Below are 26712 nucleotides of genomic sequence, written 5' to 3'. Positions count from 1 at the left end.
TATTCTTATTATTATTATTATTATTATTATTAGTAGTAGTAGTAGTAGTAGTAGTAGTAGTAGTAGTAGTAGTAGTAGTAGTACGAAGAGGAACAAGAAGAGGATCTAAAACATCTAATACATAAATTCAGAATGATAAGATCACTTAGGCTGTTTTAATCTACCACTTAACAATTACTCTAACTGTAATAATTTTGTCAGTAAATTATAGTGTTAAGTTATACGATTTCGAAAAATTAAAATGAATTGGTATTTTTGTCCCTCTATAAATCTTTATAGAGTTTCGATTTATTTTTTCATATTGCCTTTTAAACATTTTTATTACGTCCAAGATTAATTCCTTCACTTTAAGGTTTTACGGGACTACATGCCATCTACAGTAATGTGTGGTGAATTGTTGAAACCTGAGCTGAACTGCAGAGATAGAAATATCCCATCGAGCCTCTCATTTATTCCTCTTCATCTCTATCCCCTCTTCACGCCCCCTCCCAAGCCGTCTCTCCGGGCGAACGCACTGCTGACTGCTGCTGCGGCGCCGACCCTCTCCCTCTCTCCTTCTCTTAGTCCCCCCGGTCGCCTGTGGACGCTGCCCGGCTTGGCCGAACATGGCGGCGGCGCCGGAGGAGGAGGTAGACCGCAGACCGATCCGGAGGGTCCGGTCCAAGAGCGACACGCCTTACATCAATGAGGCGCGGATCTCCCTGCACCTGGAGACAGGTAGGCAGCCTCCATGTCCATGCATTCACGGCTTTGGGCGGTTTTACCAGCTTAGCACTTCGGTGTTGATGGGAGATGAATTGCTTCATTGGTTCGTGGCGAGTCCCACGGACGCAGCGTGACTTTGGGTTTTGTGCAGGGTGGACTGTACCCACGGTGCAGCTGCACACAGTGGCTCACGCACCGCGCTGTCATTCTGACAGTAGTCAACTACATGTGATGTGCAGGGAAGCCAATTGTCCGTGGAGGACGATGGATTGTTTCTGCTGCCAGCATGACTCCGCCTTGATCGTTAGCTGCAGTGAAATGTTGGTGAACTTGGCTGCCACGGGTTGTTAATTTTGCAAATCGCGCCGTTAATTTATGCCGGAATTCGGCGAAAACAGAGGATTTAGCCTTTGTGTGGTTGTTTCCTTTGTTACCATGGTCACTATAAGGTGCGCCTGTTTTCTTCTGCGTCTCCATACTGGTTTCTGCTCATCCTCTTCCTCATGTGAAAGCACGCATGGCTGAGGGAGGCGGCTGTAATGTCACAACACAGCAGAGCGGAGCTGTCCACTGCCCCGCGGTGCTGAAAATGCCACGAATGGAGCGAGCAGCCGCGGCATCTCGGAAACTGATCATCATCAACAATACGTATATTGTTATTTTTCTCCAGCTGCACCACAGTATTTTGGGTTCAATACTCCCTTCCCCCCAAAACTGGCTGCTGATGAGACGATTCTCAGTCACATGGTGTGTAAAGCCCAGTCCATACTTTCCATTTCAGTCCAAACTCTGGAAATTTCCCTGTTCCTGGCTGTTGACTGAGACATGCACTTCCACTCCAACGTACGCAGATTTTAAGCAAAAGAATTCAGAGGAATACTTAAAGTAATCCCAACGAAATTATACATTTCTTGTTCTGTTCCCTTTTGGTTTTCTTAGACATTGCACATTTGTCTTATGTTCATGCATCCATACCCAGGATCATTCTCAATTGTCCTCTCTTTGGCTTATAATCTCCTCTGCTTTGTCCATGTTGTGCCCTATTAAAAAAGCACCTTCTCTCAGGCAGATTAGCCAAGCCTCTACAATATAAATAGCGTTGTATTTCTTTCCTTGGATGCCTGTGTCAGGCATTCCGCAGGATTGAATATGCCCTGAACAAGCAGGGAAAGACTGCCCTCTCTCCTCCTCTCTTCATGCCTGCCCCATGGAGCATTCCTTTTTATTTCTTTCTCAAATATTCTTGGAATCTAATCATATTTATGTTCTGTTATCACTTGAGCCAACTGCACACCCACTCCCATGATTTCCAGTTATGCTTTTTGGCTGCTGATGTGCATAAATCCAACCCACTTCTCTCTTTGATGTGTGTCACCCTTCACATGTGATGAATTTTCATCAAGCATGTGTGTCTTTGTTTGCACACTTGTCTTGTGTGTAGGAGGATGGGTGTATCTCTGAGTAATTCAGTGTAGTAAACAACAGTTTATCACCAGATGGCTTGTTGTTGTTGTTGTTGTTGCTCCCTTAAGTTCAACCACCTTCTGCTTCATCTGGCTTTTTTTAACCAAATTTGTTTATTAAAGGAAGATTTTTGACATCATGTTACTTTTTACAGTTTGAACTCACAATGGACATTAATCAATATAATGTGCTGCTATTCCGATAAATGTTCTATTCAAGAGCATTGTGCCTTAAAAATTATTCACAATAAACATTTTTTTGCATTTTTTATGTATGTGTTTGGGATTTTATCTGATATTCTAACACAAATTAGTTAATAAATGTAAAGTGTTTTGATGACAATATACAGTATATATCCTGAACATTCTGACCATTGTAATATGTTCAGCAGAATAATATCCATCCAAACTTGTTTTGTGGAGGAAACAGTTCAGCCCTGCTGTTACTGCAGCAACATGAGAAAACTTTTTCTCATCTTCAGACACACTTTTCTGATTGACAAAAAATGTATTAACCACATAACTACCAGCGCAGCGCAATCAACAGCTGCATGTGTGCCTAGTTGTGCTTCTGAGTTTACCTGTTTTAGTAAGCATGTTTTTTTCTAGATATTTAGGGACTTAATGCATGTTTTTAATAGATATGTATTTTTAAATTTCCTCAGTTATGAAGAGCTTCTTGTGACTGACCCTCTTGTGACTGAATTTTTAAATCTGTTGAGTCTCTATTGCTTCTCAGAACTGTTTTTACCTGACTTCTGTGTCATATGAACATGTTTCTATACTCTGTTCCTGCTGTCACTTGTTACAGCAGGACACACAGACACACTCATACCCAATTCCTCCTATCTAGGTCATCAATATTTAGTTAATACTTTATATAGAGGATTTTTCTGGTTGATCAAACAATTACATTCTGCACCGGTATATGGGTCTCTATATTTTAAATATGGTGTTTTAGGATTTCAGCTCATTTCAGTCACATTAGGTCATTGCGGATCATACGTAGAAACCCATGGGAATTCAGGGCATCTCAGTTTGAGCTCAAAAAGAGATGCTGGCATTATTCTGCTCTCACTCAAACACAAAGAGTGCTAATACCATCCTGAATGAGGAGCTGAGACAGAGAGTCTTTAAATAAGAGGAGGTAGAAGAGTGGGAGAGGCTTTGAGGATGAGAAAGGATGAAGCCTTTCATGCTGTAAAACCCTGAATACCAACAGACTAAAAACAAGAGGGACCAAGCTGACTGGCATCCATAGAACGCTGTGTGAACAGGGTTTGTATCTTCTATTGTTAGCTGTCTATGAACATCAGTCAGTCCTGGAGTAAGACAGAGATACAGATACCTAAGCAAAATTAATAATAATAAAAAAATTCAAACAAGAAGTCTGTGAGGTTTGAAATCAATGCAGTGTCTCCTAGCAAACAGACAAACCTTCCCTCTCCTCCTCTGAGTCTGTCCATTCAGCTCACACAAGCCGGCCATTCTGCTGAGTGAAAAATCCTGAGCCAGGGAAGGCAAATGAGTCAGAGCTGAGTTCTTACTGAAGACAGTGGGAATTATGTCTCCCTGCTGGATGATGTCAGAGTGCAAGAACAAGAATGAGGTGTGTCACAACAGAAAATACCCTGGAGTAATACCCAGTCAGTGCTGCTATGCTCAACTGTATTTCAATGATAGGGCATGATTCTTTCTCCAGACTTCTTTATCTTTCATTCAAGCTTATTCCAGCCTGGTATAGTGTGATGATGTGAATAATGTAATAGTCTGGAACCTGGAACTTACAATCCTTCTAAATAACTTGGAGTTTATATGCTGTTAAAAAGGACCACTGCATTAATGTCACAAAGTAGAGAGAAAAATAATGTTTCCAAAATCTTTTTTGCAGGCAGCTACTTGTTTTCTCATCCGTGATCCTCATGGATTTCTCTTGTCAGCATGTGCATCTATATAATGGCATTTAGACTCATTATATTTACGAGTAGGTACAAATTTTTTATAAATCCCCCATAAACAATTAATGGGCTCAACTGTTCACTTGGCATCAGTAAGTGTCAATCAGGTTGCAGTTTATACAATAATTATTAGTTGCATATGATCCACTTCATCTGAATTTAAAGGTAAGCTTGATGTCAGTAGATAAAATAAGCATTTTATCCTCTTGTGATTTTGCAACATTTGCTCACTGAGTGGAAAAGAAACAGTAAAACAGAGTACTTTTCTGTAGTTTATTTTGTTGTGTAGAGGCAGAAAAACTAGCCAATTATCAAGATTAAAATGCATTACAGAACTAACTAAAATGCACATTCAATCTATTAGAACTTGATGGGAAAGTGGAAAATTTTCCGTAGTTGCTCACAAGGTTGGCTCACATCAGAAGTATGTGTCAACCTTTGCTCTGTAGACTTCTGACAGGTCTTTAGTCTTGATCATGATGGATGGATGGATGGATGGATGGATGGATGGATGGATGGATGGATGGATGGATGGATGGATGGTCAATGTTTGTTATACATAACTGTCGAATTTAAACAAAGTTTATACATAAATGAGTTTATGTGTTGAAATTCGTAGAAAAGAAATCAGAATAGACACACTGTTAAAGGAAAATATCTCTAATGTACGGTAAAATACCAGCAGCTGTGGTTGCCAGAATTTTACTGTTTAATTAAATGGTAAAATTCATACCATATTTATAAATATAGTATGAGTTTTTAAATTGCCAGAATTTTACCGTATGAAATTAAATTTTACAGTATTTATACAGTAAAACTGAATTCGCCTCCATAAAAATTAGGAACCACCTCTGATTTAAATATATCGTTTAAATGAAAGTGTTGTAATCTGTGATGACCACGTTAGTTTTGGCCTCTTTTAACAATCGAGACTCACCGTAAGATCGCGTAGTGATTGAGAAAGATAACTAGCAAACCACCCTAAGTCTTGCCTCACTTGCAGGTCTGCCCATGGTGTGGTGTAGAGCTTCAGAAAAACATAGAATCAAACTACATATGTCCAAAATAGGGGAGCATATCTCACTCTGAATTGTTGCAGATATACAAATATTCTCAGCATGCACAGAGTAGTATTGCGATGGCAAATTGGTGAAAAACGGCCTTGTTTGGTTTTTGTTTTAGAAATATTGTAGTACTAAATGTACTACATGTTTATAATAAATGCTAAATATTTTGTATATGTTTTGTATAATAAACTGATATTTAGCCACACTTTACATAATTTTAATGCAAGGTGTGCTTTAAAGGGTTGTTTTACTCTTCCGTCACCCAACAGCAATGCTGGACAAAAGTCTGGTTTTTTTTAGAGGAACAAGAGCATGGAGTTCCTTTCCTTCTCTGTTTTTAAATGTAACAAATGCTTGCACTTTTAAAAGAGCCCCATTTAATTATTTTATTTTATAAATTGTTGCAATTGTGCATCTTTGAACTTAATAATATTTTATGTTACTAATGTTATATTAAGTGTGTGTAGCTGTTTTTGTTATGAATGTGTTTTTATGATGTGGACGCCAGGAAGCGTAGCAATTGTCACGGCAATGGAAAATGGGGCTCCTAATAAACTAACCTTTACAGAAGAGTATGGCAGAAATATCAAATGTTTTGAACAGAATCCTGGTAGCGTCCTCATATCCAGATGTGTCATGAATTCAGACAGGCCAGTTGTGGGTCTTCAACCTGCATTGCCTGCCTGCTGTGTTGAACTCCTCCTGTTCTACAGCCTCTCTGTACGGTTCTTTTTCATATCTCATCCCCCTGTACCAGACAGAAGTGCAGCCCTACTGAACTACTGTAAGAAAAACACTCATCCAACTGCTTTTTTTTTTGTGTGTCTATTTTCATGAAGGCCACCAATCATACAGGAGACAAAGAGGATGAAGAGGGGGATGACTCATACCTCTGCGATATGCCAAGTCGTCACACATTTTATAGTGATATTCACACATAAACAGACAAGCTCACACACTCTCCTAGAGGCCCTGGCGAACTGTCACTTTGTATTAGGTCAGAGCAGAGAGGGGAGGAGGGGCGTTTAGAGCTGTTGAGCGGTGAATGGCAGCAAGAGACAAGATGAAGGAAATGTAAAACCAAAAGGAAACAATGAACTTTGGGTGGCCTTTGAACTTGCAAACTTCTCTTGTTCTTTCTGTCACATCGAACCTTCTTTAAGACTGTTCTCGCTGTTTGCTGCCTGCATGTTTGCACTAGCAGAGACCAAATCAGAAGCAAGAAAACTAAAAAAAAAAAAAAACCAAAAAACAGCAGTTTTACTGTTTCAAACCAATCCCTGAATGGAGTTACCTAAAATATTTTAACAAATCAACCAATCTGACAATTTAGTCTGTTTCTTTTTTCAGTTTAGTCTATTTATATTCTAGTCCACACCAAATGTCTTATACCTATACAGATTCTAGCCAATCCCAAGTATAATTTTCTTTTCTTTATAATTTTATATTATAATTCTCCCAGAGAATTACAATATAATTTAAAAGAACAGTTAAAAACAGACTTTTCTAGCCTTTAAGTCAACTGTCTTTAACTACTGCTAAGGTATTAGGAGTGTGCAACATCCCAACATGCATTGGAAAGACCATTATTGTCTTTACCCGCATATCACTGCTGGGTTGTGTAGGGGTTGGTCTTTCACCTCATTGGTTGGAGGTCCAGACTGGATGGATCTCCAGTCCATCACAGAGCAACACAGAGACATACATTCTGACTGAAGATGACCCATTCTTGTCTGATTATAACTTCGAGTTGATTCAAGTTTTTTGTCTTCTGTTTGCCCACCTACTTTTTGAAAACTGACCACAGAATCTAAACGGATTACACAGGAATAAAGCTGTGAAGTTTAGCCAAGCAGTATAGAGCAGCTACCTTGCTGTGCAGCCAATTATCTGCAAAACACATTAAGCTCCTTCTATCATCTATGATCAAGGGGCTTCCTTACAGCACACCCACAGTGTTGTGTTCATGTGTGTTTTAACTAGGCAGCACTTCAGCAGCCCTGCAGCCAGCAAACATCTTAATCAGGGATGGAACTGCTGGTGAAAGGGAGAGGGAGAGTGATGCAGATTAAAGTCAGAAGGACTGTACCTCACAGTCATCTGGGGCACAGCAGCACATTAATCTTGCTTACATTGCCAGGATCTTAGTCTCTGATCGAAACCCAAAATTAGAAGCAGTACCATCAAATGCTGCAGGATGATTAATTTCTTTTGCCTGGTGGAGAGAGATGTTGGTACAACTCAGAGATATTTAGGATAATCATTAATAATCATTAGAAACAGGAGATTCTTTCAATGGAGAAAGGGCAGGTGAAATTATTTTCAAGGGTCATGACAGGAAAATGACACTAAAGGTTTTGATGTTACACTGTCAGAAAAACCCCTGATTGTCATAAGTACAAACTCCATCATGACAACAATAAACACATTTTTAAAAATCCGGTTTCAGTGTAAAAAAGAGCAGGAATCCGCTGAAGTTGTTGTCTGTGCAAATACATCAAACAAGAGTCAAATTTCCACTATTTCTGTGCATTACGTATTTATAGAAATGCAGCTGTACATTTATTTTGCACTTTCAATAAATTGTATTCAGTTTGATGAAGCTGTCAATCACTAATATGACTAACTCAGCTGTAGGTGTACTTTGTTTCTGTTAAGTAACTTTAGTGTTTATCAACCTTAAATTGTCCAGGTGTCTATGTAAGTCAGACATTTGGTCCTGCGGACTCTTGCTAACAGATAAATTGTGGTGTCACATTTGATTCCCTTGCTTTTCTTGTTTTTTTTGTTTGTTTTATTGCAAACATCTCTTTGCAAATGCCGTAAAGCAAAAGTAAGGGGTGAATGAATCTGAGTGTATTTTGTGAAACATGATGCAAGTCTTTCAACAGTAATGATGTGTATCAAATTCTCTGCACCTGAATTTCAGTAAAAATAAGTTGAATTAAACTCTTTTGCAGTTGGCAGCGTTTACCTTAAAAGCCTCGGTTAAACCATCTGACCCGAAAGCATTTAGGGTCACAGTGAGTCTGATTGGTAACAGTGCTGCTATTGATCAGGACAATTACATTGGGCTTTTAGTGCATTGCTTGTCACAGCCAGACATGTGCCTTCTCATCAATAACTACTTTGACTGTTTTCCTTTTACAACACACTTTCCATTAAATGTCTCCAAGGTTTTTCCATTGCGGCATAAAACTACCCTTGAACCTCAACCTGTTTCCGCCAAAGACTCTGTGCTTTTCTGCTGCCTTTTCAACAGTCTTGGTCATAAGAGTGAAATGCATGTGTGTAATTGTGTATATGCAAAAAGTCATATTTCTGAGGTTGCATAACGCTCTTATGATTCTTGTTTTAATTTCATAATCAATGAAACTGTCTGAGTTGTGACATTCAGAGAGTGGTAGTCATTGAATGTGTAACAAAACAACTAGATTTATAATAAGAGGATGGTTTATGAAACAAAGTCAAATCAACACCAGAAACTGGAAGAAAATGTAAAGTAAGTGCTTTCAGGATGTTTGATTCATGTTTTCTCACAGCAGGAGGATGTTGACAGATTCAGTTCAAACATGACAAAACCTAGAAAGAAAACTCTAGAAACAACACTGAGATAACAAAAACTCAGAAACAATTGCAATTATTCTTGGCAGCATAATTAAAAACAAAACCCACATAAAGATTTTAACATGTCAACAGCTTGTCAGTGACAGTGATGATAAGACATTCTTTGAGCTATTTTTACACCCTTTCCGTTCTCAGATGTCATTAAAAGGCCTTGATCTCCGAGTCTTGTTGGAGTCGTCGAGGCTGACACAGCTCCATGGAGATCATAGTTCAGGCAGGTCAAGGTGAGATTGATCTGGCTAATGTGGATCTCTAATGCAGTACAGAGATGTGAGCCGTTCCAGAGGGGAGATTAAGTATGCTGTCTGCTGGCAAAGTTAGAAAACCTATTCTGGGCTGGAATAGATGCTATTGGACGGGATGGTTTACAACCTGACAGATGTGGCAAGCTCAGTGTCTTACAGACGTCAAGTTAACTGACAGCTTTGTTTTGACAGGAACACCTTTGATCAGAGAGCTTAGACTTACGGTTCTGAGAACCCCTTAAATATTAAAAAGCTTTTCATGTGTCCATGAGTGTCTGCAGCATATTGAACTATAACCTGCCAAACATTTGAGTCCCCTCTGATTTTCGCCCTGTTAGAGGTCTCAAGCAGATTTACAGCACCTACACAATTTTATGCTGCAGCTCAGCTTTCCCAAAATGGACAAAAACTGGATGTACCAAGAGGATTATAAAAAGAATAGAAGACATGGATAAAAATAAGAAATCATTCCGCTACCGTAACACAGAAGGCACTTTAATTATTCAACAGCGTCGTAGCTGGAATATTTCTCTCAGGATGCACATCAACAGTTACCACACTTCACATTGCAGGAGTACAACTTAATTAGAGCTACTTATTTACAGCGGTGGCTTACTTCAAGTGCATTGACAATGGATTATTTATCATTACAACGTAAATGAGAAGTACTTTTCTTTTTAACAGGTTTACACGTAAATATTTTAGTTATCTGTATTATATATTTGCATTTAATTAGTAAAAGAAAAACTATGACATATTTTACAGGTAATTGGAGTTACTAGCTCTTGCCTTAATTGAGAGTAATTTCTATTCCTATGTAGAAAAAAACCAAAAAACAGCTAGATGAAGCTGAAGGAAAAAATATACTTTGCCCCTGCAGTTTTAATTAAGCAACCAGTTTAAATTTTGCCCTTATTTTGGAGATTTTATCAATCATTTAAAAATATATTATATTTTACATAATTATGTCCTTTAGCTATGCAAAGCTTGTCCACTATCTTTAATGGGACCCCTGGTAAAATTGTGTAAAATCACAAAATCAACCTTCTTTCATGGCCATTTCGCTGCCTAGTCTTAAATCTTGTTAAAATTGTGTAGTGTCAGCTAAAAACAAGAGAGCATAAAGGAGAATCTTGAGAATGCAACAAGTTAAAGAAAAATGTAGAAAAACAGGTATATTTTGTAAATTTTCTAATCAGTTACTACTTGCCTACTACAAAATATAGGTTTTGTAAGTTAAAGGAGACCTGAATTAGAGCAATGCCGCAGGATCTCTCCTCTGCAGAATTGCTAGCTTTATGTGGCAGTATAAGTTTGAATACCTCTATAAAAATGGAAGAATTGATCTTGAAGCGGGAATCATAGAAGAGTGATTCAAAGCTCAATGAACCAAGACCACAGCAGACCTCATCGGGAGAAGGAAGTAGAGCCAGAAAACAGTGGACAGTTTTCACAAGACTGGATGTCAGCCTTTCTCTCAAATGTATCCAATCTCCTTTGCTGGCTCAATGGTAGGATGTAGAAGGAGATGGATAAATGGATTAAGACCTCATCCAAAGTTATGTGGACACTGCACTGGTCTGTTGTGAGGAAGAAGGCTCTGAACTAACAACACGACCTGTGAACATACCAGCCTATCTACATTCAGACTCTCACCAATGATCAAAACATGGATCATACCTAAAAAAAAAGTTTCCAGAGGAAATGGATAGAATTAGTTTCCTCCATGGCAGTGGGCCCTTCAGGGTAGGTGAGTTGTGTAATCCAGGGGTAGTTGGCATTAAAGCCAGTGCTCTTTTGCATCAAAGTGATTTATTTCAGTTTTTCATGTAATCATAAAAGTAAAGTAAAAAACTAATCTTCTCTAATTGTCCAACCTTGAGTTTGAAGATAACAGGCAAACCTTTGATTTGAGCACAGTCACTCTAAAACCTTTCTGTGCCAGGGAAGACTTTTAACAGTACTTAGCTAAAGTGAGGACAAGGTCTGATTTGATGGGGAACAAGGACCAAATACAAGGAACCATAATGGCTCCTTATCTCTAAGAGTCTCTTAAGTCTCTTCAGAGTCTTACTCTGATGACTTGCCTGATTTATTTCCAGCAGCTCTAATAGCTCTTACACAGGTGTGATTCTCATGAGATACAGTACTGTCAGTCTTTCCATGCAGAATGTATAGACCTGCTGGTGTGTGGGTGAGACCAAGAGTTTATTGATCAAGCTCATAAGATATGTTACTCTGGTTTACAATCTCCTTTTGTCTGGAGGAGCTTCATTTTGCTTCAAAATGAGACCTTTGAATAAGCAGTCAAGCAATTGCTCTTTGTTTCTTATGAATTCAGACCTCATTCACGTCACTCAAGCACTCTGAAGCGTCTTTCTCCCTTAGAAATCTCCTCCTTCTGCATTTCTATCTATGCCTTAATGGTTGAGATGATTGCAACTTGTAGCTGTATTCTTTTGTACACGCTGCAATACATTGTATGTTACTGGTTTTCTTTTTTAATATAAAAAGCATACTGTGCAAGCTTTCAAAGAAAATAACAATCAGCATGACGTAGCCACAAAACAATATTACTTATACATGTGATGTGTGTTTTTCATGTACATGACAGATTGTGTTTGAAAGATGACAGGTATAGGAAATTATTGGAGGTTGTCTGCAGTCTGCACCCTGCAGCTCAGTCTGACAGACAAATCAATGAGTTTCTCCGCTTTACTTTAACTGAGCTCCACCTGCTGGCAGAAAATTGTAACTATGTCTAACAGACCTTTACTAAATGAATTTCTACATTTAGTTTGTTTTTAGTATTTTTGCCATATTTATAGGTAGTGCCACATCCTAAACACTAATTCCGGGTTTTATGCAGCAATAACTACAACCAAAGTACAGAAGGACAATCTAAAAGACAGAACCTGCTTCGAGTAGAAAAAAATAAATAAGTTTACTGTAAGAAACTTTTCCCTTTCTCTGTGGCTACGTATGATTTTAAAGTTATATCCTCAAACATCTTAAAACCTTCCTTTAATAGCATTTAGAATGGAAATAAAACAGCTTTACTGTCCAGCAAAGGGAAAATTCAGGTTAACCACATATAAAGGTTCACAAAAAATGTATTTAAGTGTTAAAACAATATATTTAAAACAAGGTCAATAAGAACGGCAACAAAAATAATATACAGTACAAGACTGAGATAAAAAAAAATGTATTGTGTTATTATTAGAAATTAGAATATTGGACTCAAAATCTAAGGCATGTGCATATAACCCAGATTAATTTTCTAAAAATGCACATAAAGTTCTGCGATGAATTGGCGACCTGTCCAGGGTGTATCCCGCCTCTCGCCCGAAATGTCTCACACCGGCACCCCTCCCGACCCCACTGTACATAAAGTTCACATTCTCTTTAGCTTTTCAACAGGTTTTGTTTTAAAACTTATATTAATTTTCAGATGCTAGAGAATTATTGGCTATTGCTCGTCAAGTTGCAGTGAAAACGGAAAAATAAGACTTTCAAAATAAAGCAAAGGACGCTGAATAACGCCCAAATTATATTAGAATTTAAGAAAATGTACAATTTATCACAACAATGTCTATATATATATTTTATTACTATACAACCATTTCAGGGAAAAATACATTATTTGAATTTATCTTACTAAAGACACAGAGAGAAATTTGTTTATTTTGGCAACCTTTTAAATATTTTTTCTTTTTACTTCATTGTCAGAGTTTTAATTTATTTTGTTAATCTGTTGTGTTTGTTTTGTCGTGTTGGTGTTGTGGTCCGCTACCGGTGCTTTTATTTTGTAGTACACCTAACTGGAAATCACAGTTTATGATTGTTAACTTGTTACTGTTGGTTGAAGCTGCAGACCGTTTGAAATCCCTTTCCACTCCTTTCGGCTGCGAGGGCTTCACGATGCCTTTATGGTCTCGATTCGGTTCGCAGATTGACACTACGTGCGCGGCGAATCCCAGTGATGAAACGCAAAAGCAAGGCGAGAGGATGGGAACATTCTGCCTGGACAAAATGAAGCCCCGCAGGCTTTGCGGGGACCGGACTGACGCTGCTGTAAACAACAACATCTCTCCGTTTATGATCCGATGCCAGATCGGTAAAGAAATCAAACATATCTGCAGCAACTGTAGAGGAGCCGAGCCTGTAGATGGTGAGGAAAAATACCGCTTTTAACTTTCTGTGAGGTATTTGAATCAGTACGGTTTTATCCTTTACAGCCCGCCACCCCCAAATCTTTCTCCTCTGTTTATCTGCAATTACAATAAAACCTAGTAGAAGATTCTGGTTTTGTGTTGAGTTTTGCTTCCCACTTTCTGTTCCCTGGTCCACCTCTAAAAGCAGAACAGTGTATGAATCTTTATTGCATCTAGATCTGCTGCACTTCTGTTTACTGTTGGGACTTACTGTACGTGTCCACTGACCTGTGGGAGGTTTTCTGCTAGACAAATTATAGGTGCTATTACTTTATCAACATTGTTTTTAGTCATCTGCTATTTTATTGTTTTGTATTTGATTTTAATTTGGAGGTCATTCCCCATTATTTTTGTGTGCATTTTTAAAACAATGTCACATACAAGTAAACTATATTACACTAACCTACACATTAAAATGTGTAGGTTATAATGACGTCAAAATTCTATAAGTACCAGACATCTAGTCTGTTTAGGTCAGTAGTACATTTGGTGATGTTTGTGGTTTAATTCAGCAGAAAATAGGGGAGCATCTTATTGTTAATAGGTTAATAGGCAACTTTTTCAGCAAAACCATATTGTTGTTGTGCAGCCCTTTTATACATCACATATAACAAGAACACACCTTCCAATAAGTTCCACTTTATCTTGTCAATCCAATTAATATTTTCTCAAATGTTTTGGGGATCATGAGAATATTTTAGAGGGAAATGTTTTGCTGGTGATTTCAGTTTCAAGTGAAGGATGCAGTGCTTTAGATGTTTTGATCATTTTTGGCAGAGTGGCCACTCGCATTTTTTATTTACTTTGGCTAACCGTTACAATTAGTTTGACAATCATATAAGTGACAAAAAATAATCTGTAAGAGTGAAAATAATTTTTATGGTACTGCAAGCTATGTTGCAGATAGAAGTTAGTTAGGATTTTAGTTGGTTTACTTAGTTTACTTTATTTCATTTGGTTTCATTCTCAGATCCAAATTCCAACGTTAGAAGGAAGAGGAAGACGAACAACCACCACTTGTTCTCTCATCCAGTTCAGTTCACTTTTTCTTTACATCTTTTCTCTTTTGATAAGCGAGCATCCCAGTTTTGAGATACACAGAAAGCAGTCAAATCATTGCCAAATTTAATGTTTAACATGCTTAAAATGCTACCTAGTAAAGTTATTCAGATACAGGATTTTCCAGAAATCCTGGCTTATGTTGGTAAACAGTGCAATTGTTATATTGAAAGAAAACAATCAGCTAAGAAGGATTTCAGGGATTATCTGATGATGTAAAATATTATTTTAACATTTATTTATTAGTGATGCATCAGTCAGGCTTCTACTGACAGATACTGATTAATGTTCTTCTTTATGGTTGGAGCTTTACATGTATTATTAAGCTTTTTAAGCATTATCTGAGTTGTGGTAAACTCAAAACAGTGAGCACCAAAGTAGCATGCTGATGCATTTTACAGACAGAAAAAAGTGGGGGTTTTCATTTTGATTCTTTTAATGAGCAAAGTAAAAGGACATGTTTTTTGGACTTGAGTTGCTTATCTCTTCTCAGACGGACCGAGGGAACAATGGACCATTTTAATCACAATAATTAGGGCATTAGTTGTATTTTCAACCAAAGAAATTTTATAAATTGAGTCTTTACTGACTAGCAGTAACAAAGTTGTGCCTAGAGATCCTGTTGGTTACGATTCTTTTCACTCCTGAATGGTTAATTGGTCAAAGTTCTCTTGTAGATGTTTGCTACGTGTCTCCAGAACCAGATCTGAATTGACGTCCCTCTTGCTTCAAGTTCGCCTCGGGTTTCGCCTTCTCTGCAGCTGCTTACTGGTTTACAGTAACTTTGTTTTTCCATCTTCCACATCATGTTCAGATTTTAGGTGCTGTTCTGCTGTTTGGAGCTGTCATCTAAGATAAATCTGTTGAAAAAAAGCTCAGGATCCAGGAAGGAATATTTTATCAGAGCATTTAAATTCTGCTCTCGTTTCCCAGTTATTGATTATTTTAGAAATCAGATGCACGGCCTTGAGTGATGCTTGAGTGATTGTTGCCTGACAGCTGGCAGCAGGAATAATCCCACTGCAAACATTTCAGTGGATCTTGGCACAACCCCAGAGGGAGTTATCCATTTCCAGTACACAGATAAAAGCAATAATTATTCTGTTTGGGGTGGAAATATCAATTTGAATTTCATTTGTCTCTGATGAATGGTCAGGGTCACTGTAGAAAGATGGATAAGTATCAACATATAAGCTCTCAGGAGTTTATTTGTGTGTGCATCTTTGTGTGCTGACATCCACTCTCGCCTCTCAAACGTTCCTCTGCCATCCATCGCTCCCAGCTCCCGGGTCATGTCCTTTCTCTGCAGAGGCTGTTGTATCTAATGGGAAATGTGTCGTTTCAAATGGAAAACCTCTGCCTGCTGTATACAAATTCTTTCCCAGAGGAGCAGAGGGATTCCAGCTAACTGAGACTTCCTCTGATGACCTGTTTCCTTCTTACAAATAGTTTCTGCTGATGAAGACCATGTCCGCTAACACCTGGGATTATCTGGTTTTCCAAATTGTGTATTAAGATTGGTTATTGTTGGAATAATCAGCCAAAAGAAAGTTTTATTTTATGTTTGGAATGAAAACAGAAAGCAAAGTGATTACATATAACTCCCCTGCAGATAATCTGAGTTTACTGAGATTTATAAAAGCAGATGAAGACCTTAATGGCGTGTGAGGTGTCTTAAAGCAGGAAGCTAAAATTCCCTGAGATTTTGAAGGCTGATCTACTGATTGTGTGTTTTTATATGGCTGATGTTTAGTTTTATTTTCTGACCTTTGGGAGGAATATCAGAAAGAAAAATGTTAACTTATGTAACTAGAAAAGCTGTCTACATAAAGTTTTTATTTTATGTTTGGAAAAAGTTTACACAAACACAAATTATTTTACCTGCCTCTATTGATGGAAACCGTCCTATCCTCAAATCTTTCCACCTTCTTCTTTTGACCAAACTTTTACTTCTTTCTTCCTCTCTTCTTTCCTGCTTTAGTTTAATCAACAGCTATTGTCCAACAGCTTGTTTTTGACTGTATCTTTTCATTTTGCTGTTCCAGCAGAGGAAGTGGAGCGGCTGGCATCGATGCGCTCTGATTCTCTGGTACCAGGAACCCACACGCCTCCCATCCGCCGGCGGAGCAAGTTTGCCACTCTGGGACGCCTGTTTAAACCCTGGAAATGGAGGAAGAAGAAGAGTGAGAAGTTCAAGCAGACCTCTGCAGGTCAGAGCTGAAGCAGAATGAACCACAAATGCTTTATTTTCTCCCCTCTGTATATTAACAAATGATGGATATCTTCATGTTGCTAATAGCAACAGATCCACAGAGCTCTGTGGAATGGTTTGTGAGGTTAATGCTGTAGAGGAACTCTGCTGATGTGACATGGTGATTGTGTAAACTGTCGAAGCACAAAGGTCAGGTCAGCTTTCGATTATCGGCACCTGTTTTAACCAGCAAACCATCACTGAGTTCTGGCAGCCTTTGAAAGTTTATGAAGTTTTGAAAAAAATGTATTTTCTGCTGTTCTATTTCTTAAGACTTGTCAAAAAGTCTAACCTTGCATATAACTCACAGTTTGAAAAATGAAACACTGTAACACCATTACCTGTAAATTAAAGGGCAATAAAACCAAGCCCATATCATCACTCCTCCATCACTGTGCTATACTGTACAGCTGGGATGAGATGAATGCTCTGATATGTGGGAATCTCCAAACATATCAGGAAAACATCCTAGGAAATGATTCATATGTGCTACAATATTCACCCTGAGAAACAAAAAGGTTGATTTGCATTCATGAACAGCCGCTGTTGCTGCTTCTCAGCTGGATAAATAGCTTCACATCCTGTTCTCACTGAGAGAAACAAACATACGGCAGTCAAGCTGCTCCCCAGTTGTCGCTGCAGATCAGTTTTCATCCATCATCTACCTGTTCCTCTGCGTCCAAGCACAGAAAGTGCATCTAATTAAACACATATCTGCACACACAGGTTGCTGCATGATGTGTCCACCATGTTCTTTATATCTGCAGTAAATCCCTTCTGATTTACTATTTTACTATTGATGATTTTACTCATAATCAATAGTATCACCTTCAGTTGTAATTTGATTGTTGATTTTACACATGATGGTTTTGTTTTGTTTCCTCAGTGTTGGAGAGGAAAATGTCTACTCGCCAAAGCAGAGAGGAGCTCATCAAGAAAGGACTCCTGAAGGAGGTTTATGAGAAAGGTAAGAATGTGAAACTTTTTCTAGGTGCTTTTACGCATTTAACAAACTACAATAAATTGAGTTCTTATGTATCAGACAACAACAACATTCTAGTTCTTAACCACAACAAATTAAATAAACATAACAGCACTTATGGTATTATTTTGTCTAATAATAATCTGATTGTCAAAACTTTTTCCACTAAAGCTTCAGCTACTGGACTGTTAGCCTCATATTTGACTCTAGAACTCCTTTGGCTCCACCAGGAGTTTGTGGTTGATTGGGCAGCTGAAAAACAAACCCACATCATCAACCCTCCACCACCATGCTTGACTGTTAGTATGAGATGGTAATGGTTTCAAACCACACAGGTATTCCAGATCAGTTAAAGGCCAAATCCGTAGGACCGTTTATTCTTGCTGATGACCACTTGATGAATGTTTCTATCAATGATATTAATGTTTAGAAACATCTGGAAGCTACTCAGCCAGTTGATGGACCAACCAGACATACAAAGTCATTTAGGTTTTCCAAATAGCGCCTTAATTTTTGCTGTGCGTGTGAACAGAAATAAAACTGGAGGGGATAACTGTCGACACGCTGTTGTACCTCAGTGGAACAAGCTTCCTGTGTTCTTAGGTTGATTTGAGAGTCTGAACTCATTGAGCAGCTGAAGACACTCTATTGGAAACATTCTTTTCCCTTAGATTTGTTTTTAATATAATTGTATATTTGTGTTTATCTTCCTTATTTGATTTATGTTGTCTTTTTAATCGTGTGTTAATCCCATGTTTTGTTCTTTCTTTGTGAAGCTCTTTGTGAGTTATAGCTGCATAGTTGCAATATAAATACTTTTACTTGCATACCAGTGATGACGCAATGTAATATGTCTGAGGTATTATCTTGGGATTAAACTCCCTTTTATTCAAATATAATATATTTGCTTTTAGCATGAAGCTTGTACTTCCCATACATTTATAGTTACAGTCATAATTTTGACAATATTTTATTAATGCATTCATTACATTATGCTTAAAAAGGCATGACAAGCCATAAGTTTTTGTTTGGGTTAAAAATGTCAAAACGCGCAGAAAAAAAGAGTTGCCTATAGAGCAGGCATGTCCAAAGTCCGGCCCGAGGGCCAATCACGGCCCGCGGTCAGATTTCATACGGCCCGCAGCTTCGGTCTTATAATGTATTATTTATGGCCCGCCTCCACTGTGAAACAGAATAAATAAATCATAAAACTTGAAACTGTAATTCCTCCTTTCACCAAATGGTGGCAGCACCACTTTAATACTATCAGTCTCTGCCTCCGTGCAGCGAACCCCTCTCCACTCATTTCTGCCATGGCCACTGCAAAGAAAACAAGTTTACAGTGAGGGCCGCCGCTTTCAAGAGAGATGGGAATTATAATACTTCTTCACTGAAAATCAAGGCAATTGTGCTTGTCTAATTTGTAATGAGACGGTTGCCTTGTTTAAGGATTTCAACGTAAAGAGACACTACCAGAGTAAACATGCTAACACATACAACAAGCTAACAGGAAGTGACCGTGCTGAAAAAGTGAAGCAGCTCCAAGCTGCACTGGCATCACAACAGCGATTCTTCACGCGGGCCTGTGAGTCAAAAGAAAATACCACCAAAGCAAGCTACGAAGTGGCCATGTTAATAGCTAAACATGGCAAACCTTCTACTGAAGGTACATTTATCAAAGACTGTGTTATGAAAATGGTGGAGAACATTTTGCCCTGAGAAGAAGCAAGAATTTGCGAATGTTTGCCTGGCAGTAACAGTGTGGCACTGAGAGTTGAGGACATGAAATTGAGTATTTTGAACGGTAACGTCTGTCACTATCAGCAGTGAAGAGCGAATCGAACATTTATGCACCTGGATTTATGGCACTTATTTTTATTAAACTCTTGAGTAAGATTTGGTTATTACTGTTGATGTTATGAACCTGTAGATGTGACAAACTATTACTTTCTGAAAGATATTGTAAATGACAAGAGCAAAATTCACTTGTTTTAAGATTTAATAATAATAGACAACTTTGCATTACTTATAACTCCTGTTTAAAATGTTCTTGAGGCAAAAATATTTTTAAACTCATGTAAATTTAAGGTATTTCATACAGTTTGTTCAATGTTATCTGACTCTCCAGATATGAATGAAAGGCAGAATTTGGGTTTTTAGAGTTGTTCTCATCTGCCTGAGTGGCTTATATTTGGTTATTTTGTCATTTGAAAAATAAAGATAATTGTGACAATGAAAATTGTTTTATAACGGTGTGTATTTGCATGAAACGTTAGTAGTTAAAAAATGTCCGAACAAACTATTGGCCCCCGGGCATCTTCACTTTATCAAATCTGGCCCTCTTTGCAAAAAGTTTGGACACCCCTGCTATAGAGGGAACTATTATTGAATTCCTTTTAATAACTTTTCCATTGAAACTTTATATTTGAATAAACTTTATTTTCAAATTTTGATATTCACAACTAAAAGTTCATCAGGTAAAGTGATGTGAATGTAATACACTAGCAGAGAGAACTTAAATTTGTGTATCTCCCAATGCACAATATAGCAATTGTGTATTGGGAGATGAAAACAGCCTTTCTAAAGCTTTGGTTACTATTTTCTGTCTTTTCTTCTGTAGATGGGTCATCCTCTCCAGTTCTCAGGGAGGAGGTGAAGATGGAGAACGGTCGCTCTCCAGCGCTCAGGTCTATCCCATCTGAACCTGAAGGTCCAGAGCTGATGGAAGGAGCGACAGCCGCTGTAGGTAGGAAGCAAAACCTCTACCGTTGTTTTCAATATTTGTTTGTTTTTGCGCCCTCTGACTGCTTGCTGTTGTTATTTCACAGCTGGATGTTTGGAGTTTCAAATGCAAAGTGAGGGTACATGTCAACCAGACCAGGGCCAGAACTCCAGCCCAACTCCACCCACAAAAGCCTCGGCAGCATTTCCTGCTGACGGATCAGAATCCCCCCGCTCAAGACCTCCTACGTTACACAAACAGCCGCCTGCTCTTCCACCCAAACCTTTCAGCAGACTCCCCAATCACATCACAGGTAAGCTCTTCTCTGTGCATGAATCGGCGTCCATGTTTCTCTTTCTGCTACTTCCTCCTCCTTTTGCAGACGGCACCCCTGTGAAGTTGCCATGCATGTCAGCCAAGCTGTCTCCTCCTCTACCTCCGAAGAAGCTCCTGATCTCCATTCCCGCGGGGAGCATGGAGCCCTCTCCTCTTGCCTTCCAGAAGTGCCCCGGCCCACCCAGCCACACTGGGATGGGCGGACACTCGCTGCAGTATGGGGCGCTGCCAGTATCCCTGCACCCGCCCAGCAGGATCATAGAGGAACTCAACAAGACGCTTGCCCTCACCATGCAGAGGTTTGAGAGGTGAGGACGTAGTAGCCATAAAAAAAATCTGTATGTGTTCAACTGCATGAAAATTTTCTCTCCTTCAAGACTTTCCTATATCTGTTTGATAAACTTTGTCTCAGAAATATCAAATCCACCCATGAGCTTCTTGTGCTTGTATCCAAATTTATTTTGTTCCTTTTAATTCAAAACTCTGTTGTAACTTTTGATCCAACTTAATCTGGGTGAAACTTTCTGCTGCATTTTCTGTTTAACTCATTGAATAAATGAACTTTGTCTGTAATCTCCGACTGAGCTGTTATCACATTATTACTTATGCATTTATTTACTTGGCTGACCTCCGACTTCTGACCCACTCACTTTACTGCAGTTCCATGATGCACACTGTTCCTGCCATGATGATCGAGTGCGACGACGATAAAGAAAATCTCCCAAACGAGGCCGACTACGAAGAGCTGCCTGGCATGTACAGGGACGAGGAAGAAGAAGAAGAGGAGGAGGAGGACGATGATGATGATGATGATGAAGAAGAGGAAGAAGAAGATGATGAAGATGAGGAGGAAGATGACGATACACTGCTTACAAGTAAGCCGCTTTCTTTTCACCCTTCTTGAATTCTAAATAGAGATTTGTGTGCTGTGCTAATAATCAGCATTTAATTTAATAAACTAGATTATTAAAAGTAAAAATATTACTGGGAAGTACCCAAAGGAAGAACTCTCAACGGGGAAAAAAAACATGAAGGACAAATTTAGAATGTTGTTCAAAAACCTTTCACAGTGTAAACAGGAAAAATAAACTGAGCTTCCAGCATCTTGCATCTTAGTCCTGAACATGTTGTAATATTAACAATGGAGCAAAAAAAAAAAAAACGCCTAGTCTGAATCTGCACTCTGAAATGACATTCTTAGTTTTTTCTGCTGAAGGTACGCTGGCCATGAAGGTTTTACGGAAAGACTCTCTGGCCATCAAGCTCAGTAACCGTCCGTCAAAGAGGGAGCTGCAAGAGAAGAACATCCTGCCGATGCAGTCGGACCAGGAGCGTCTGGAGTACCGGCAACAAACCGCCACCAAACTGACCAGGTGAGGCTCCGACTCAGAGTTTAATCAGTGTTTACTGAAAGACAAGAGAGAGTGATGACTCAAATTGATAACATAGAAAGTGAACATCGGTGTGCAGGGTTGGGAGAAAAAAGGTGAGTCAGTGTGGAGTTAGAGGTTCAGTGTGTTGCTGTTACTGACATCTAGTGGTTCAGTTGGAGGTTGCAACATCACTAGATGATTCCACATTTTCTAAACAAGGGAAAAATAAGTATACCCATAGGTAAACTGCTAAAAAAATGATTCAGCAACTATTTCCTTTCTGGTAGGCAATACCAAAAAATTTTTTTCTGCTTTTACTATATCCAACAAAAAGGTATGTGTCTGTTCTTTGCTTGACATAACATCTAATTTTTTTAAGTAAAATCCGACACTGAACTGTGTGCTTCTACTTCTAACGTTCATGCAGTTGAGCCCAATTCATGCCAATTACAGATTTAGATTCTATTTCCATCCAATAAGTTGGTTTCTTAAGAAACAAACAAATAACAGAATTACTAAGGGGTGTTAAATTTGAAATAAATATTTTTTTCTGAGTTTCTCTACTTTTTAGCAAAAATATTGCATGGCAAAGGTTTATTTATACATTTTTTATTAATCGATGGAAAATTCATTTTTGTAAACAAATTCTTTTCATATGGTTTTATATTTTATGTAATAGGACATCTATCTATACCAGGGGTCTCAAACTCCAGTCCTTGAGGGTTGCTGTCCTGCAATTTATAGATCTGCCTCTGCTGCAGCACACCTGAATAGAATAATTAGGTCATTAGCAAGACTCTGGAGAACTGATCTACACAAGGAGGAGGTAATTAAGCCATTTCATTCCAGCGTCTTTTGTACCTGTGGCACATCTAAAAACTGCAGGACAGCAGCCCTTGAGGACTGGAGTTTGAGACCCCTGATCTATACATTAGTCTTTTTTATATAGAGCTGATCTTACATCCTCATACTTCGAAGCTACAGTGATGGCACAGTATGTACTTCACTAACAACTAATCTGTTTTTGCTTCTTTCATCTCTGCTGATGTTTCATGGTGATCTGCATTTGGTCATATTCAATATTATAGCAGTTTAAGCTGTGTTGTAAATGTTCTATTTGATCAAAGAACATAATAGAAGTGTTTATTAATAATTTATTTTCCATTTCTTTTTTATTCATCCTCCATAATTTATAATATTCCTTCTGAAATCAGAACTTGTGGTTCTGATATTGCAAACCAGCATGTGAAAATTAAAGTGTAGACTTTTTCTTCCTTTTCAGGCGGTTGAGTCAGAGGCCGACAGCAGAGGAGCTGGAACAGAGAAACATTCTGAAACGTAAGTGGTTTTGCAATTTCAGTGACAGGTTATTATTTATCGCTTGTGTTTGGACGCGTTTGTTCTGTGTTGCTTTCAGCTCGAAATGATCTGGAGGAGCAGGAAGAGAAAAGGGAGATCAAGAGACATTTATCCAAAAAGGTAAGACAGGCTGAAAAAGCTACTATTGGTATTCTACAAACCTGATTAGATGAACCTGGTTTAACCTATGCTGGGGTTTTTTGGCCGTGTAGATTTTCTAAAGTAGATTTTAGATTTTCAAAGGCCGACTCGTTAAAAGTGGAAAAATATCAACATTTTACGATTCAATACTTTGTGACATAATATTTAAGATGTGGACATTTTTGTACAAAGTTAGTAATAAAAAACGGTGGAGTTCAGTAAACGGGCTGACCTTAAAATAATAAAAATATAATTAGTATTTCAAGCTGAAATAGTTTTCAGACGGAGATACTTAAAATAGAATATCTGCAAATAATATTTTAATATCAGTTTAGAGACAAATTCATTAGGATTTTAAAGAACACCTTAACAATCAAACACAGTCAGAGGTCCATCAACTCTTGCGTATTTATTACAGCTGTTGTTCCAATTTAGACCAAAATACTGTTCAGTTAAATTATCTTACTATTTAATGAGAATTTAGACTGCTGCTTATTTTCACTCAGAATAAAAGCCAATCTGTTAACCTATTTTAATTTTATACTCTTTGCTTGAGATGATTGACCATCCAAACTTTGCACGTTCAACCCCAAACATCTGGAATCAACAAAAGATACATGAATTACCTGTCTTTCATAAGAGCTCCCTGGACTCAGGTGTTGAAAAACATACTGATAAACTGGTTCTTCCCTTTTTGACAGACAGGCACAGAAAGGACAAAGACAAATTACAAATTGAAGCATGTAAGGATTTGATGAAAGAAATGTAGCGCTGGCTGAGACGACTCGAATTTAGCGTTTTCTTGACAGTGTAGTTCCTGTTGCTTTTAAAACATGCAACTTCAGCACAATAAACAGCAGACTGAAAAGCTTTACAGAGACGTTTACACACAATGTGCATCTAAACTGCTTCTTTTAACTTGGTGGTTTCCTTTCACTTTAAATGAGTGCGCAGTTGAGAAACTTAATTTCTGCTGCAAAATATTTCGTCATCTGTCTTTTCTTCCACCATCCAGCTCAGCAACCGGCCCACAGTGGAGGAGCTGAGGGAGGCCAAGATCCTCATCCGATTCAGTGACTACGTGGAAGTCGCTGAAGCTCAGGACTACGACAGGAGAGCAGACAAGCCATGGACTCGGCTAACAGCAGCCGATAAGGTCCGGTTAAAGCACAAAATCAAAGCAGAACTGAAGCACACAGTACTGTAAAAAAGTATTTGTCATCCGGCAGCTCCAGACTTTGACTAGGCCACTTCATAACCTTAATTTAGGTTCCTTCAAGCCATTGAGAAGTGGGCATGCTAGTGTGCTTTGTTGGAATCATTGTTGCATTACTGAAACACACTTGAATTTATTTTCACAAACTGATGAATTACTAAAAAGTAATTTTGGTAGTTTGGCTGTTCCTTGGAAAACTGCTCCATTTTTTCACTATTTATTGTTAATGACTCTGTGAATTTCTGGAGACACAAAGACTTAGAAATTGCTTTGTAATCCTTCCAAGAAATAAACCTCTTTTTGTGTCTACCCAGTTTATGTTTGTCTGCAATAAAATTAGTTTTATTTGAACCTTTAAAGTGCAACAACAAAAAAATGCTGAAGAAATCTAAGGGGAAAAATATTTCACAGCACTTTTTTTAAAATAAAATCTGGATTTATCAGGCTTTATATATTTCTGCATTTCTGTTTGTCCTCAGGCTGCCATCAGAAAAGAGCTGAATGAGTTTAAAAGCACAGAGATGGAGGTGCACGAGTCAAGCCGCCATCTGACCAGGTTTGTGAAAAAAACTCAGTTAAATGATGCTGTAGTAGTCGGTGAAAGTCCTGCTGTTCTACACGACACACAGCTATCAGTTTGAGTTCCACTTCGTCAGCCTCAAGTTGCTGACTCTATGTCTAATTATGAAATCATAATTAAAGGCAGCCAAGCATGAACATTCCAATCATCTTCCAAACTGGAAGATCCTATCAGGAAACTTCTGAAACCAAAATTACTTTTTTCTGCCAGAGAGGAGCAGCAGAGACGCCACTGCTTTACTGTTTGATCATAACCCAGCAACACAAATGAGGCTGCAGGAAATGTACAAAGTTTAAGAGGAATGGCTGTAGAATTGCGCCGCTCATGGTAGCAGCATGTTGGAGTTGCTCTGTTATGTTACTTCTGTTCTTTAAGTAAACTTTTGGTCATTTTCCTTGGTTTAGACATTGCAAAGTTGCATTTGATAAATATTCCTTTTTGTGTGGATGCTGTACAGCTAGAATTCTTATTCTTTACCCGGAAATATTGAGTCTCTACATATTTCATTAACAGATTGAGAATTTATTTTAATTAAATCACTTTTGTTTATCTTTCTCCTCTGTAGGTTTCATCGGCCGTAGTCTGCACTTCTGCTGCCGCTTTTTTAAGACCTTAATCTTAAAAAAAGTATCTGCTGCCCTCGAATTGCTGATCGGCATCAACCTGTTTGAGTCAGGAAGTAGGAGCAAAACCTTTCAGATGTTGGAGGGTTATGGGGCTGAAAAAGAAACAAACTCAGAACTGTTGTTTTCCCTCAATGGGAATTTTAATGACTTCTTGATATTCAAAAGCTTTTAACTGTCATTTTTATGATGAAGCGGAGGAAATATTTAATTTTGCCACACTTCTGATGTTGGGAAAACTGTGCTAAGTTTGTGGACGGGAACAATGATTTTTTTATTTATTTTATAATCATGTTCGTTGGTGTTTGGAGGGAACACATTAGTCTAAAACATGAGCCAACTTATCCTGAAATCAGAATCAAAAACCAAATCGACTCCCAGAAATTTGACATTTTAACTCGCCAGAGTTCAGTAATCTGCTGCGTCACTGTGCCTACAGTAGTGTTTACAATAATTTTTGACTTGCCAAATGACTATTTAAAATTGTATACTAGTTATTGATGCAGCTAAGTGACTGAACTGTCTGGGATCCATCCGCCTTTTTAAAATAAAACATGAGAAACCTGCCACCTTACAGCTCAAACTGCATCCACAAATTTTTACTTCTGATGCTGAGGATTTATTTAACTGTGTGTGTGTGTGTTTTTGTGTGTGAATAAGAGTCAGTGTTCCTGCTGCCTCTTGTATGTTTGAAACTGTTTTGGGAGGAAAAATATTCTCAGACTTCTAAGAGGATGTATATAAACTGAAAGAATTTTCAAATGTTCTTTTTGTAAACTGAGAACTGCATG

At 38.3% G+C, this 26712-nt stretch overlaps 1 protein-coding gene across 3 annotated transcripts; it reads left to right on the top strand.

The window, feature by feature from the left end:
• The first annotated feature begins 241 nt into the window (after positions 1-241).
• On the top strand, positions 242-26630 carry LOC102232353 (phosphatase and actin regulator 1). 3 transcript variants are annotated; one of them, XM_023339839.1, is made up of 13 exons: positions 242-717; positions 16384-16548; positions 17476-17556; positions 20192-20317; positions 20400-20606; positions 20676-20937; positions 21290-21504; positions 21846-22002; positions 23285-23340; positions 23420-23481; positions 24518-24658; positions 25198-25274; positions 25864-26630. In XM_023339839.1, the coding sequence occupies exons 1-13, from the start codon at positions 606-608 to the stop codon at positions 25877-25879; spliced, it is 1677 nt and encodes a 558-aa protein (XP_023195607.1). In that variant the 5' UTR covers positions 242-605; the 3' UTR covers positions 25880-26630. The 3 variants fall into 3 exon arrangements, with proteins under 3 accessions (XP_023195607.1, XP_023195606.1, XP_023195605.1); XM_023339838.1 differs by lacking the exon at positions 242-717 and adding an exon at positions 12929-13236; XM_023339837.1 differs by lacking the exon at positions 242-717 and adding an exon at positions 12929-13236 and having other exon boundaries at positions 20400-20937.
• The last annotated feature ends 82 nt before the right edge of the window (positions 26631-26712 follow it).

This window comes from Xiphophorus maculatus, chromosome 9 (assembly GCF_002775205.1).
Source record: "Xiphophorus maculatus strain JP 163 A chromosome 9, X_maculatus-5.0-male, whole genome shotgun sequence".
NCBI lineage: Eukaryota > Metazoa > Chordata > Actinopteri > Cyprinodontiformes > Poeciliidae > Xiphophorus > Xiphophorus maculatus.
This window is presented reverse-complemented; position numbering and strand designations above follow the sequence as displayed.